The 16,103-nt window shown below is 41.5% G+C and overlaps 2 protein-coding genes across 9 annotated transcripts in view; both read left to right on the forward strand.

The window, feature by feature from the left end:
- CPB2 (carboxypeptidase B2) overlaps nucleotides 1-14,170 on the forward strand; it is a 28,203-nt gene extending 14,033 nt beyond the window's left edge. The window contains exons 4-11 of the mRNA XM_073343084.1: nucleotides 1,883-1,984; nucleotides 2,902-3,009; nucleotides 4,937-5,047; nucleotides 5,570-5,572; nucleotides 7,857-7,947; nucleotides 11,081-11,283; nucleotides 13,780-13,864; nucleotides 13,986-14,170. Of these exons, the coding sequence (XP_073199185.1) occupies nucleotides 1,883-1,984; nucleotides 2,902-3,009; nucleotides 4,937-5,047; nucleotides 5,570-5,572; nucleotides 7,857-7,947; nucleotides 11,081-11,283; nucleotides 13,780-13,864; nucleotides 13,986-14,170 (888 nt within the window). The remainder of the gene's footprint in view (nucleotides 1-1,882; nucleotides 1,985-2,901; nucleotides 3,010-4,936; nucleotides 5,048-5,569; nucleotides 5,573-7,856; nucleotides 7,948-11,080; nucleotides 11,284-13,779; nucleotides 13,865-13,985) is intronic.
- Nucleotides 14,171-15,665: 1,495 nt separating this feature from the next.
- The window catches only part of ZC3H13 (zinc finger CCCH-type containing 13), a 57,965-nt gene continuing 57,527 nt past the window's right edge, over nucleotides 15,666-16,103 (forward strand). For 4 of the 8 annotated variants that reach the window (XM_073344572.1, XM_073344595.1, XM_073344577.1 and 1 more), the window contains exon 1: nucleotides 15,670-15,970. In XM_073344572.1, the coding sequence (XP_073200673.1) occupies nucleotides 15,675-15,970 (296 nt within the window). In that variant the 5' untranslated portion in view covers nucleotides 15,670-15,674. Of the gene's footprint in view, nucleotides 15,971-16,103 lie in introns of all 8 variants that reach the window. The other 4 variants (XM_073344606.1, XM_073344625.1, XM_073344631.1 and 1 more) reach the window with 3 other exon arrangements.

A 16,103-nucleotide genomic window follows, 5' to 3' on the forward strand; every position in this document is an offset into this window, starting at 1 on the left:
AGAGTTAAGGTTCCTGTGTACTCTTAATTTGGCCCTTTGTGGATATGCATTAGCACACAGTCTTCAAGTATCTGATCACATACTATTTATTCAGCACAAGGAGCTATGAGACGCTCGAGCATGCTCAGTGAGGCTGGAATAGTCAGCGATTTTAGCTGGTAAAATCAGAGAAGTCTCTACTGAGTATGTGCAAACTGTGATTTTTCAAAGGCATATAACTTGGCCATATTTGGGTGGATTTTTACAGGGATGGCCAAAGGCACATCCTTGACACAAAGGTCACCCCCTGCCAAACTTCAAGTACCTGTTCTAAGCATGGGGGTGCTAGAATATTACGAAAAAATATTAAAAAGGTAACTAGAATTTTTTAACATGTGCAAAACAACATTTTCCTTGGGCCTTTTTGGCAGTTGTTGTTTTTTTTAAACAGCCTGTGGCTGACATTTGGCATGTAAAATTTCAGCCTAAACTTTTAGAGTTTAACAAAATTATAAGCAATTGAAAATAGGGTCTCATAATGGGAAGTGTTAGGCAAAACCTTAATAAATACCCAGTTCTACTGGCCTCACATACAGTCAGGGATGATTGAATTTTTTTTTCTAAATCATGGAGGAGAAACAGAAGAACAGCTTAAGAAACTGTATTTGTTGTAAAATGTCTTACACGTCTATGTTACAGGTGTAATGAATTGAGTAAAAATTCAGTTTGAACTAAAGGCTTTGGTCCTAGATAAATTATCCTAGTATAATCGTATTTTAGCTCCTTTCCTAATTTGATCTTGCAATGTCTTGTTTAGGGTTTCTGTGGTGGAGCTGGGAAAGAACAGATAAATCACAGAGTACTGCATTAATAACTTTATTAACAGTTTACACGTTTTCTAATTAAGCTAAAAAATGAAGGATCAGCAAACTGGAAAAAAAATTGAGAACATAGTATTTCTGCTCCAGCTGATTTTATATCTGTTGACATAACATGTATTCAAGATAGCTGTCAGAAAGTATCCACTTTTCAATCTTCATTTAATTACATGAAAATGCACGCACAAATTACTAGAAGTGTAACTAGCCATTTGCATATACAATTACTTGATGTGTGCAGTAAATTAGATACACAAATATGCCTGTATTTCTCTAAACACCTAATTTTGAACATAAGGCCCAAAACATTTAACTTTTTTTCCACATCCAGTTAATATTTCCCCATAAAAACCTTCTTAATGAATATTTTGTTGACATTCTTCCAAGTTTCCATATTGTGTTCAGTACAGCACTTTTAATTCATTCTTTGGTTTTATATATTGCCTTTAAAAAGTCTGAAAAAAATTATCCAAAAGCGTTCTCTGCCTTTTCTCCCCTACTCAGACAGCTTTTAAAGAAACCTATCTTGTCTCTTGAATGTGTTATTTCAGGCCACTTTACCTTGAATGGTCCCTAAAAATACATGCTAAATACTTATGCTAAACTATCTGTTGGAACTTGTATTTAATTGTGACACTCTTGGTACCTTTCCCAGACGTGACAAAGAGCTCCGTGTAGCTCGACAGCTTGTCTCACTTATAACAGAAGTTGGTCCAATAAAAGATACTACCTCACTCGCCTTGTTCTTCTTTTGTCTCTCAAATTGTATGAGATAGAAGAGCTGGCTATGGATAATTAGCCACTGATTGCGAGTGGGAACTTGTGCCGCTAAGTCATGTAAGCACTTTGGAAAAATCCCTCCTTCCCTTTCTAAAAAGAAGGCACAGCCATGCATTCCTTGCAATGAATGGGAAACCTGCCATTAACTTCAGTGGGAATATTTCCTGTGCATGGAGAGCAGAGTTGGGGCTGAAGACTTTTAAACTGAAACTATATTTGCTAACTGAGCCACTCCATCTTTATAGATATATTCTTGGATGGAAGAAATAACAGAGATGAATGCTGATCTCCTCCAGAAACTGTATATTGGATCCTCGTTTGAGAAACGCCCACTTTATATATTGAAGGTACCGTTATGATTTAATGTGCGCTCTTTTTTCTGTAGTAATTTAAACTATAGGTCTAGGGTTTTTGTCAGAGAGAATTTTAAAAAATGGTACTAGTAGCTCAATCAAAAATGGTTTTGATAGAAAAATGTGTGATTTTTTTTTTTTAAGTTTTGTACTGTTCCACTCCTCCCTTCCCAAAAGTAAACAGGGTGCCGCTAAACTTTGGCATACAGAGTGGGTCAAATACTGCTCTCCTTTACACTACAGTAAGTCATTTGAGATACTGGGCACATAAACTAGTGTCAATGAGATCAGCATCCAGCCCAGTGTCTCCTTGAGAATGCCATGCAAGAGAGAGGGAAAGAGAGCACTTCCTTTTCTTGTCTCTTTCTTCTTTTTGTTTACTGTTCTATTTCCATTCTCATGTGCCCTTTCAACATAAATAAGGCTGTAAGAAAATCGCGGGCCACAATTTTTGTGTGGAAACTGCATCTTTTTATAGTTGCCGCAAATTTGAGTGGTGTTGCGACCCTGTGCACCACATTGCAATGACACTCACTCAAATTTGGCCCAAATGGCCTTCTGCCATGCTTGCCTCTGAGAGCAAAATAGGATACACCATGTGTCCTTTTGTGCTGCTGCCCTGCTTTGGAAGGCTGCATGCCTTGGAAGAAGGTGCTGGAGTTTACATGTGGGTGTGCACCCAGGGCTGCTGCTCCTGTCCGGGTACTCAGAGGGGGTCTTCATTCCTCATCAGGAAACAGGCTGAGAGGAAGCCTGAGAGACCTCCAGGGGAGTGTCTGCCTAGTGCCATGTTGACACGCTGATTGCACCAAAACCACAACTTTAATAAACAACAACTTTAATGAAACCAACAAACAAACAAAAATCCACAACTTTCTTACAGCCTTAAACATATCATATTCTTTCATTAGCTTTCGTCTAATAGAGACAGAACACCAAAAAGTGCCATATGGATTGACTGTGGTATCCATGCAAGGGAATGGATTTCTCCTGCTTTTTGCCTGTGGTTCATAGGACATGTGAGTAGATTTCATTACAATATTTAAAACAAAACAAAATACCTTGATCCTATTTTCCTTCTCTTGCAAACTGTGCTCTATCTCAACAACTTCCTATTCAATTTAATGCAACAGCACTGAAGAATAAAGTGTCTGCATAAGACAGAGATTAAAAAGCTCAGTTTGTATAGCAGATATAAGGGTAAATTTTTCACAATAGCAGTAAGTTAGGCCAAGTCTTTCATATTTATGGAATGGTCAGGAGTGGAGAACACAGGTTATTGTATTTCAAACTAAACCTATGTCTACACTTCAAGCTGGAGGAGACATACCTATGCTAGCTCTGACTAAGCTAGTGAGCTAAAAATAGGAGTGTAGCTGTGATGGTACGAATGGCAGAAGGGCTAACTACCCTGCGTACGTGCCTAATATCTCGGACGGTATCATACTCAGGGCAGCCAGCCCCTCCTGCCACTATAGAACATTATTTTTTGTGCACTAGTTCAATCAGAGCTAGCATGGGCATGTCTCCTCCAGATGGAATTTACACCTCCAGCTTGACAATGCAGACATACCTTAAGAGTGCATTTGAATGGTAAAGTCCAAATGTAGAGTTACCCAACTAGAAGGTGGAATAACAGTTTGACCACTATGAAGTTGAATGGTATATAGAGAGTAAAGGCATCAGAATAAACACAAGGGTCTAACTTCAGCCCTCAGTTACACCTATAAAACTCCACTGAAATCAGTGTGGATCCAGAATTGGCTGGCAGTATGTGAAGGAGTTTAGATACGAGATTTCAAAGGAGCCTACAGGAGTTAGGTTCCCAAATCTCTTTGAAAGTCCATAGGATTTGGGCACCTAACTCCATCAAGCTCCTTTGAAAAAGGTCAGCCTTAAACACTCCCTTAGGAGCTAATGCTAATTAACCTCTTGTTGTTGGTCTAAATGATGACCAACTGTGCTGCTGTCATGCCACTGAAATGTACCTGTAACATCTGTAAGCAGTTAACAAATTGAGAGAAAATGTAAACTCCCTATCTCCTTCATCTAATTTACCTGAGCATTTTAAATTCAATCCAAAACTTTATTCCCATGTCACTTTATGAAGGAACACTTTTATTAAAATTGTCACAAACATAGCCATACACATTCCAGGTAGTAGCTTCTCCTTAATGATGTTTTGAATTGTGTTTATAGGCACAATAAAGACTGCCACTTTATATTCACATCAGAGAAAAACAATTGCCAGGGAATAAAAAGGACAGGAGAAGTTACAAGAATAGGACATGCCAAATGCAAGACATACGAGGGGGGAAAAAGATACTATTAAACTTAACTCTTTATATTTAGTAACCCAGCTAAACCTATTAGGGTACAATTTACCCTTATGCAGAGGACAAATAAAAGGCTTAGGTGCCACTTATGTCCCACTTGAGCCCTCAACATAGGTCTTAGATGGGACGTAAGTAGTGCTAGGTCTTGTGGTGGTCCTTTGCACAAGGATGTATTTCATTTTTAATAATTTTAAAAACCCCAAACAATGCATACTTGCAACAGCCATTTCAAATGCTATTATTAAGCAGTTTTAGTGCATGTGGCAACTTTGGAGACTTACACTATTTATCTGCACAAGCAGCAAAAGTACAAGCTTCCTCACCAATATGCCTCAGTCCTGGCCTAGAGTGACCACCCAGTTGGGTAAGCGGACAGCTGAATCTCCATTTTAATTGAATTCCAAGCCTCTCCCTGCTAACTAAGGTTTTGGTTGTAGTGGTGTCTTCTGTGATGGGGGTATTTTTCCTCCAGGGGCTGGACTGATGCCGCCACCACCATCCCATTATTATTTTACATAGGGCCAGCTGAGGACCTGTCAGGTGCCTTTCAAGGATGGTGAGGAAAACATTATTATAAACATTATGAACAAGTTCTTTTCATGTTCTATAGACAACCTACTTCCGTGAGAAAGATCGGATCATGACAAGACTTCTGCAGCATCTTGATTTCTACGTCATGCCTGTGATGAATGTAGATGGCTATGAATACACATGGACTACTGTACGTAGGTTTCTAGACAGACCGTGGAATATTCCAGCATGTTATTCACAAGTACTGTGAGGGCTGATATACTGGACAGATTTAAAGGCATACTTTTCAAAGTGCCATATGGCAATTTTGAGCCCAAACCTCTTAACTCGCACTTGGAATTTCTCTATTCTTTGCCCCTTCACAATAGTTACTGCAAATTTGTATTTTTAACTCATAGAACACAGGCATTTTCCAAATCCCAGGTCAAACCAATGCTCTGGAGTGTCAGAGCATCCACCCTATGATTTTAATTCTTTTGGATGTCAGGTGATAACTATGGTAGGCTCCATCAGCAAGACTGCCAATACTATGACAATCCACCATAAGGGCGCAAAGGCCTGACTGAACAACTCACTTCTCCTTTCTGTGGTCTAAGGCCAGATAGTATAGTTTTCCCAAGACTTGTTGTTTCAAGTAAATGAATGAGAAACAGGTAAGCTCAGACAACATCCCAGTGTCTTATCAGGTATTTTACTTACTCACTATGAGAAGAAAGTTCAACAATCCCAGAGGCTGAATGATTCATTTGCTTTATGAATTTATCTTTTTTCTTAGTTTCCAGATTCCCTTTTTAGGCAGAAACCTGTCTTTTCCATTTCTATAAACTTTGGGCTATGTTTTTAAAAGGGCCGCAATCCAGCCTCTATTTGTGTATGTTCAACTTTATATATACAGTCTTTACAGGCTACCAGTTGCACCCACAATTCATAGACTTTACATCTGATATACCCAATGGATCTCAATGTGTGCATGCAAAAGAGTTTGGTGTATGAAAATTCTATCATTAGCAGTAGTTCACCTCCTAGTTATAATGCATAGTGCCATTGAAATCAATGGAGTGAGATTAAGGTAACAGGAGAATTTGGGTCATGGAGCCACATTCTAAAATACTGACTCAATTTTTACTTTGTCCTTATGTGGGCAAACTCCCATGGACCTCAATGAGAGTTTGACTGAATAGAGACTGGTTAAGAATGTCACGATTTCCCCTTTTGTATGCAAGAATTGTGCAATCTTTATTTTAAACAGCATCTTTTGAAATTCTCTTAATTACCCCCCTCAGAAGACTTTTAACAAACTCTTTCATTAAGCTCAAATGTGGTTTTGATTTGCAGCTGTCAACTTGGGTGTCTGGACAAATCTTTTGAGTCCTCCCCTATTTGTGTAGTCCAAGTTCTAGTCAAATCAGAATCATTATACCAGACACAACCAGGCGTTGTGCTGTACACTTTTCGTCTTGTTACCTAGCATGTTTAGCATTACTTAATTCCAGTACCTGGAAAGATAACTGGGAGCAAATAATCATGTAATCAATTTGCAAACAGCTAGAAGATAATAAGGTGACAAGTAAGTCAACATGTTTTTCAAGAACAAATTGTGTCAAACCAACCTAATAGCTTTCCTTGACAGGGTAATAAGCCTTGTGGATAGGGAGGAAGAGGTAGATGTGGTATATCTTGACTTTAGTAAGGCTTTTGATACCATCTCGCATGACCTTCTCATAAACAAACTAGGGAAATACAACCTAGATGGAGCTACTATAAAGTGAATGCATAAATGGTTGGAAACCATTTCCAGAGAGTAGTTTTCAGTGGTTCACAGTGAAGCTGGAAGGGCATATTGAATGGGGTCCCGAAAGGAGCAGTCCTGGGTTCGGTTAAGTTCAATAGCTTTATAAATGATTTAGATAATGTCATAGAGAGTACACTTATAAAGTTTGTGGACAATATCAAGTTGGGAGGGGTTGCAAGTGCTTTGGAGGATAGCATTAAAATTCAAAATGATCTGGACAAACTGGAGAAATGGTCTGAAGTAAATAGGATGAAATGTAATAAGGACAAATGCCAAGTACTCCACTTAGGAAGGAACAATCAATGGCACACATATAAAATGGGAAATGACTGCCTTGGAAGGAGTACTGCGGAAAGGGATCTGAGGGTCACAGTGGATCACAAGCTAAATATGAGTCAACAGTGTAACACAGTTGCAAAAAAAGCAAATAGCATTCTGGGATGTATTAGCAGGAGTGCTGAAAGCAAGACACGACTTGCTTTCTTCCACTCTGCTCTGCACTGATAAGACCTCAGCTGGAGTACTGTGTCCAGTTCTAGGAGCCACATTTCAGGAAAGATGTGGACAAACTGGAGAAAGTCCAGAGAAGAGCAACAAAAATGATTTAAGGTCTAGAAAATGAGGGAAAGATTGAAAAAAAATGGGTTTGTTTAGTCTGGAGAAGAGAAGACTGAGAGGGGACATGATAACCGTTTTCATGTACATAAAAAGTTGTTACAAGAGGAGGGTGAAAAAATGTTCTCGTTAATTTCAGAGGATAGGACAAGAAGCAATGGGCTTAAACTGCAGCAAGGGAGGTTTAGATTGGATATTAGGAAAATCTTCCTAACTGTCATGGTAGTTAAACACCATACAAATTGCCTAGGGAGGTTGTGGAATCTCCGTCATTGGAGGTTTTTAAGAACAAGTTAGACAAACACCTGTCAGGAATGGTCTAGTTATTACATAGTCCTGCCTTGAGTGCAGGGGACTGGATTTGATGTCCTCTGGAGATCCCTTCCAGTCCTTCCCTTCTATGATTCCATGCAGATAACTAGCTTATTGTTTTATAGGCTCCCCAAATCTGCTTTTTTGCTCCACTTCATTGGAGGTTTCTAGCCTCGACATCTAGGCATGTAAAAGTTGCATTTTCACTAGCAAGTGAAATAGTGATAAGCATTTTTCTAAACTTTTATGTAAACCCACATTTTTGTGTCTCTGTCCACAGAATCGGTTGTGGAGGAAGAGCCGCTCAAAGCATGGCAACAACAGGTGCATTGGTACCGACATGAACAGGAATTTTGATGCAGGCTGGTGTGGTACGATGCAATTTTCTTTATATTTTATTACAGACATTTCCGTTTTAACCTTCAAAGTTCTTCACTTTGAAAATATTTTTATTTATCTATTCATAAAGTCATTTCTGATATAACGATAATGTACCTTAGTAATGAACTTAATAAAAATGTTTATAACAAGGTCACGAGTCCAGACAACAATTCCCAGTTTTGCCATATACTTCCTGTATGGTTATCTGCAAGACACTTAAGCTCTATGTGCCTATTTTCCCATCAGTAAAATGGAAATAAGGAAACTTCCCTACCGAGTGTTGTGAGGATAAATTCATTAAAGTTTGTGAGATGCTAAGCTACTATGCTGTTGGGGACCATATAAGATTTAAGAGTAATATCAAACGTAAAATACTTAATCAGTACAGAAGTTGGAGAAATCAGTACGTTTAATAGGAAATGTATATGCTGTGAATATTAATTACAGCAGGGATTCATATAGCACATTTAATTTTCAAAGTGCTCAAAATGCTTAGCAACTCCAACATCATCTCTATTTTAAAAGTGAGGAAACAGGCACACTGAGGTTAGAGCATAAGTGGGCAACCTGCGGCCTGCAGGCCACACGTGGCCTACCAGGGTAATCCGCTGGTGGGCCACCAGACATTTTGTTTACATTTGCACGGCCGCCTGCAGCTCCCAGTGGCCACGGTTCGCCGTTCCCAGCCAATGGGAGCTGCAGGAAGCGGTGGCCAGCACATGGCAAAAAAGGGCACCTTTACATGCAACAGACTTACTTTCTGGGTATACTGAGTCATATCAGATGACTTCAGTAACTAAAGTAAGTTTCTATTTTGCGGAACCAATATAGCTACCAGAAAGCAAACAGAATTCTATTCCTTCTTGGACATCCTCAATAGAATTGCTTATTACATTTCAATAATATACACCTTAGCAACCCCATTGAAAGTAATGGGATTGCATAGGTGTAAATCACAACGTAATCTTGGCTGCAGACTCTTCATTATCGATGATGGTTGAGTTTTATAATTCTTTTTAAAATATTTTTTACTTAAACTGAACGCATCTGACACACAATCATTGTGAAACAATAAAGATGGAACTCAACAATTTCAATTTAACAGGTATTTTTCAAAGTAGAACCACTCTTTAAAGGAAGGGCTTCATTTTCAGAGGTGTTGAGCAGGTACAATTACAACTGACTTCAGTTGGCATTATGGACCAGAACACATTAACTTAAAGCAGAACCAGATCCTGCCAGAACAAGATATGCAAAACCTGTCAACATATCTCCACTGCTATGATGATCACCACCCCAACAACACAGCTATTAAGATCCATGGGTCCTACACATGCCTATCACAACGTGTGATGTACCTCATCCAGTGCACTAAATGCCCAATAACAATTATATGGGTGAAACCCTCAAACAGAAAAATGATAAAAGACATAAACACCATATTGCCTGTGTGTGAACAATTTTTTACAAAACAATCACTCTATATGTGACCTCTCAATCCTCATTCTCAAAGGAAATCTGCCCATGATCTTCAAAAGATTAGCTTGGGAGCTTAAATACATAACTTTGCTAGACATTAGAAATCATGGACTGAATAGAGACACTGGATTTATGGCATATTACAACAATCTGCAACCCACTAACAATGCCCCCACCTCCGCACCCAGCTGCCTTTTGCCCCCATCCCTTCCTTTCCCCTCTCTGACTGGAGGTGAGTTAATGGGCCACTTCTCCTTGAATGGTCCCTTGAAATATGTGTTAATTATTTATGCTGAACAATTTGTTCCACCTTGAATTTAGCTGTGAAACTCTGAGGGCTGTGCCGCTGTAGCCCTTAAGTGAAGACGCTCCTCTACTGACAGGAGAGAGCTCTCCCATTGGTGTAGTTAATCTACCTCTCTGAGAGGCAGAAGATCTCCTGTTGACATAGCGTTGTCTAAATGGGAGTCTAAGGTCAGTATAACTACATCATTCAGGGGTATGGATTTTTCACACTCCTGAATGATGTAATTATACCGACCTAAGTCTGTAGTGTAGATCTGGTGTGACCGTGGTGCCTGGAAGGGCTTCACTGAGAATGCTTATTCAGGGCAAACTACAAAGTATAGGGCAGACAATCCCCAAAACTAGTGATTTATTCTGTAATTAGATTTCACCAAGCCAGTAACCAAACATCTATCGGGTTACCAAGAAGCCAAAATACAGTCCCCTTTAAGCAATCCAGCCTTTGGCTCCCACCCACACAGCCAAGTCTAATATATTGAGGACTACTAAAAACCTAATTCACATTATATAAAGTTCTACCAGTGCCAAGAGACTGGACACATTGCTCACCAGGTCAATGAATATATCAGATCTCACCCAAATACACACTTATAGTCAATCTGTATTAACTAAATCTAAGATTTATTAATAAAAAGAAAAAAGAGAGTTGCTATGGTTAAAAGATCAATATACATAGGGATATGAATAAAGTTCTTAGGTCAGTTTCATAACAGAGATGGTGAGGCTGCTGATTTGTAAAAATCCTTCTGGAATCAATTTAAAAGGTTATAATCCAACAGGCAGTCCATGTGCAGAGTTTGTTCCAATTTTACCACTTCCCCCGGTAGTTTGTGCCAATGGTTAATCGCCCTCACTGTTAAAAATGTGTGCCTTATTTCCAATTTGAATTTAGCTAGCTTCAGCTTTCAGCCATTGGTTCTTGTTATGTCCTTCTCTGCTAAATTAAAGAATCCCTTCGTACCCATGTTTTCTCCCCACAAAGGTACTTATACACTGTAATCAAGTCACCTCTCAAACTTCTTTTTGATCAGCTAAACATATTATGCTTTTTAGGTCTCTGAATGTAAAGCATTTTCTCTAGCCCTCAAATAATTTTTGTGGCCCTTTTCTGTATCCTCTCCAATTTTTTTAACATAAGGCAAGGTAGAGGAGAATCAGGCCAAGATGCTTAAATGGTGCAATAATGATACATGCAGTAATGATGCATCCAATGTCTCCCAGATTCTATGCTCACTTGTATAGCATCCTAATGCTTTATTTTGTCACTGAGCCATGAGACAATTCAGTATATACTATAAGAACTCAACAGGTGACATTGTATCCTCTATTTTATTACAGGTAGAGGTGCCTCTCATAATGATTGTCATGAGATATACTGTGGACCCTATCCTGAGTCTGAACCAGAAGTGAAAGCTGTAGCTAATTTTCTCCAAAAGCATAAAAATCACATTAAGGCATATATAACTATGCACTCTTACTCACAGATGGTACTGTTTCCATATTCCTACACTACAAATAAAAGTAAAGACCATGATGAGCTGGTAAGTGTTACCACTTATTAAGTTTCGTCTATACCTCCCACCTTCATCACCTTGCAGGAATGGACATTTAATGAGAAATGTGAATGACGCCTTCAGTAGGCTTTAAGTCTGCTCAAGATTTGGGAAAATTGATTTTTTGATGGATAAGAGCATAAGGAAGCTGGTTGTTGGCACAACCGCTATATGATTACAAGAAAGTATTCTAGTTTTGGAGGACACTGATAAGATGAAAGTGTTTATTCTGGATGAATAAGGTAGCCTGACTTTCTGATATTTTTAAGGCATCGCTAAGGGGGCAAAGTAAAGGTAACTTGGGTACCTTAGTACTGCATTTCAATACATTCAAGTGCAGGTTTCTTGTAAGTTTTTCCCTATATCTGAACCTACTGAGTCTGTAACATTTTTTAACTCTGTTGCTCTTGAATAGTGTGCATCCATAACACTGATAGGTGCCTGCAGCCTTTACTGCACCTTCTGTAAATCTTTTTCTATGGGAAATATGTTTAAATGGTCTTAATGGTCTGATGGAGACAAGCCCTTTTTTACAGATCTTGAGGTCCTCAGGAGGACAAGCAGATCATAGGTAGTCCACTGAAGCAGAACACCTCTTTGATTCTGCAGGTCATGAAGTTGTCCGCTAGCCGGGGTCCTGGGGCTAAAGGTCTCCTAAGGCCTATATAAAAGAAGTCTAAGTCCTGTGAAGTTCTGGAGGTCCACACAATCAGGGATCCTCTCTCCTGCAGAGTCTAGGAGTTGCGTAGGATCAGCTCCCGTTCTATTAATCAACAGGATAAACAGGGGAAGCTGGGAAGTGAAGAACACCATTGTTCTTTTTCCTCCACTGGTTAGCCCCCAAGTCTTCAGGTTTATCTAGATTAGGAAAAGAGATCCAGGCTAGGTTGGAGTTAGCCAATATATGCAGGCCAGTTAGGCTACTTGGGTTGCTGAAGAGCCTCACAAGATTTCCTGGGGTAAGGAGTAAAAAGAGAAGCCCCACAGAGTAAAGAATCCTTTCCTTGCTCCCTCTGGCCAATTTCCTAGTGCTTTCCGTGCATGGAGGAGTGGGTCAGGGGTTCTTTACTCCAAGTGCCTCCTGCATGGGACCAGGGAAAGAGCAGGAAGTGGCTGACAGAATGGGGAAGGGCTTTTCACTCCATGGGACCTGCTATGTGGAGACACAGGACATCATCAGGGTGGACATAGAATCATAGGGTTAGAAGGGACTGCAAGGGTCATCTAGTCTAACCTCCTTCAAAGATCCAGGATTTGGATTTTCAAAGATCCCCCCCCCCCAGCACCTCAATCCTCTGCCCTAGCCCCGAGCCCCCTACCACACTCCAAACCCCTTGGTCCCACTCCCATCACACATCACCTCCCTATTGGTACACATAACAAAATCATTCCACACATGGATATAAAAAATTGGAGGGAACATTGCTATCCAGCCTCCTTTTGAAATCCTCCAGAGAAGGAGCTTCCACAACTTCCCTGGGCAGTCTCATGACATTCTTTATGCCACAGCATCCCTGGCATGGAGCCAAGCAACAGCAACAGGTGATGGGTATTTGGGATTGCTCCTCCATGTTGCCTCCAATCTTCCCATTCCATCCGTTCTTTCCCCACACAGATCTTAGGTCTTTAAGGAAGATTTTAAAAATTAGCTGTTACTGTCTCTTTAATGGAAGTTTTTTTTCTTTTTTTAAATTAATGGGCTTTGTACAGTGATACAGTAGGAACATAGACACTGTCATATTTGATCAGACCAGATCTCTAACCAGTCCAGTATGCTGTTTCTAGCAGTGACCAGTGCCAGCCTTCACAGGAAGGAGTAAAAAATCTTGTAGCTAACATGAAATAACTTGCCTCTAGGGGAATGTTTATTCCTAAGCCTCCTCAATTAGTGACCATCTTATGGCCTGAAAGTTGAGGGTTTATATCCCTTTTAAATTATTTTTTTATCCTAGCTAATGCATTTGTGAAAGAGGGTAAAGAAAATATAGATTTGTCACATCTTTACCTGTGAAGCAGAGATGTGACATCCTGTAAACTAATTACAGAATAGTTCATTCTAGTCAGTTGTTCAAGGGTAGTGTACAGTTCCATTATTAAATCCTTTTTTGTATGCTTCAACATTAACTTTAACTTAAAATACTTAAAGGTTACTTAAACAACCTTTTGGAATTGGAATTGGAAAATACAGGACAGCTACACAGAATCATGGATTTGGTGATGAGTTTGCTGTCCAATTGCAGCATAGATGCTATTTGTATCATGGACATAACCTAACCATGTTTAGCCACATCTTATAAGCATTCTAAAGCCAACCACATATTCACATTACAAACTGCAATGCAGCCAGGTCTGGGGACAACCATGCTGTAAACAGATCCTCTCTCTTTATTATACCCATAGTGGATGGTTACAATGCTCTAACAGAGTCAGTGTGAAACACTTTTACTAAATTATAAAAGTTAATTAATATTTTATTGATTTCAGCTATCTGTGGCAAATAAAGTAGTTCAATCTATTAGAAAAACAACTCACAAAATATATGAGTCTGGCCCTGGTGCACAAACTATCTGTAAGTATCATTTTTAGTACTATAATCAGTATGACAGAATATCCTCTCTACCACAAAGCAGTGTGTAGGACTGAGACCACGGTTGCAGATAATAATCTGTTTCCTTTTCATTCTCCTACAGATTTAGCTCCTGGAGGTTCAGATGACTGGGCTTATGATCTTGGCATTAAGTATTCTTTTACCTTTGAACTTCGGGACAGAGGAACACATGGATTTTTGCTTCCTACAAATCTAATTAAACCCACTTGTATGGAAGCACTTAGTGGTATCAAAGCAATAGCTTTACACGTTACCAACAATGTTTAATGTGCTATATTTTAATTTGGCATTTCATTGCTTGAATTGGTAATTTAGGTGACCCGATGGGCAGTGTCATTCATTCGAGTGTGGTTTTTTTTTTAGTTCACTCAAATAAAAGGAATTACTTACTGAGTTATTATAATTATTATTTGTTTAGGAGCAACAGGTTGGTGTTTCATTCATTATCTTTCACCTTGACATATATTAAATTGCTTCACAATTTGGCTTAAATGTAGCCATCTGTAGAGTGAGAAGGGTAGTGACAGATAAACTACAACCGTGCAAATGCAACCTCCCAAGCCCAATAATATTCAAACAAATACATGTTGTCAGTTTTAGTACCTCTTTAGTGTTTGCTTTTGGAGAATTTTTGAATAATCCAGTTCACTCACACCAACAATGGTGAAAAGCAACTTTTAAAACAAATTGTAATATTTGTACCTGAAGTGCTTGTGTAACCCACTGATGACAATGTTACAGGTACCTCCCTGTGCCAGATCCACAGAGGGTATGAATGTCTTACAACCCCAGCTAGAGAGCCATGGCTCTGTAGCCATGATGTAGCCACGTATGTTTTTAGCACTAGAAGTCCCTGGTTTAATCCCTCATGTTTCGGCCAAGATGGTGGCAGTTACCTTTGAGGTGCCTCGCCATGGAAGTGGGAACAACACCATATGACTGAGCTAACCACTCACTATTACGCAACACAGCTCAAATGTCCAATATTCCCAATCAGGCCAGCATCTGAACAGACTGAAGAGATATGCCTATGGAAAGTCCAGTCAAAAAGGGAAACTCGCAGTATCCAGTCAGACGTACTGACCAGACACCAAAAGTCTGCTTACTGCGGGGCGCTGGAGGTATCACGTGATTAACCCTCGCCAGTCCCTGCATAGCCAGGGCCGCCTCCTACCTACAGGCAGGCACCTTGTCAGGCTGCAGCAGCTCCTACCCCAGCCTCGGAGCAAAGGACGGCCAACTGGTGCGGGAGGGAGATGAAGGTGATCCAGTAAGCGATGGGGAGAAGGGGTGAGTGACGAGGGCGAGGCTTTGGGGAGAAGAGGCAGAGGAGGAGCGAAGCCTGGGGGAGCAGCTGGTGAAGGGGGCAGAACCTCAAGGGATAAAGTGGAGCAGGGGTGGAGCCTTGGGGGGAAGAGGCAGGTCAGGGGTGAGGCCTTGAGGGATCCCTTTACCAGCAATTAGAAAGGCGGCAACCCTACTTCTCTACCCCAGGCTAGGCCCCGCCCCCCTCATTTCAGGCCCCGCCCCTTCTCTTCCGCTGACCAGGCTCCTCCCTCATTTCAGGCCCCGCCCCTTCTCTTCCGCTGACCAGGCTCCTCCCTCATTTCAGGCCCCGCCCCTTCTCTTCCGCTGACCAGGCTCCTCCCTCATTTCAGGCCCCGACCCCTTCGTTTTCCCTGACTAGGCCCCACCCTTCCGCATTTCAGCCTCGACGTCTCGTCCCCCGCCTCATCGTTGCCCTGCGCGGCCGGAAGTTGCGCTGCTACGCATGATCATGGCGGCCCGGCGGCTTCCGGTGAGCCAAGGCTCCTCCTCCCGACGGCGGCGGCAGCAGCGGCGGCGGCGCTGGGGCCGGCCGGTTCGTTGCGCTGCTTTCCCGGCAGCCCCTGGGCTTGGGAAGCGCCGTTCGGTTGCCGGAGCGGGCCGCGCTCCTTGTCTTCCTCCCCGTGTGGCTCGGCGCGCAGGCCCGGGAGGACGGACTCCCCCCTCGCCCCCTCCCACCCTCTCCGCCCCGGGCGGCGGCGGAGGAGGCGGCGGGGACCGGCCAGGCAGCGGAAGGAGCAGGTGAGTGTGGCGCCCCGGCGGGGAAACCGGGCCTGGGAGGGGCGGGGCTCCCCCCCGGCGAATAGGCCCCTCCCCCCACCGCCGCGAGGAGCAGGCCAGCGGGGCCCCGCATCCCCGTGCGGCGGGGGGAGGG

The sequence above is a fragment of the Lepidochelys kempii genome, chromosome 1 (assembly GCF_965140265.1).
Source record: "Lepidochelys kempii isolate rLepKem1 chromosome 1, rLepKem1.hap2, whole genome shotgun sequence".
NCBI classification, from domain to species: Eukaryota; Metazoa; Chordata; order Testudines; family Cheloniidae; genus Lepidochelys; species Lepidochelys kempii.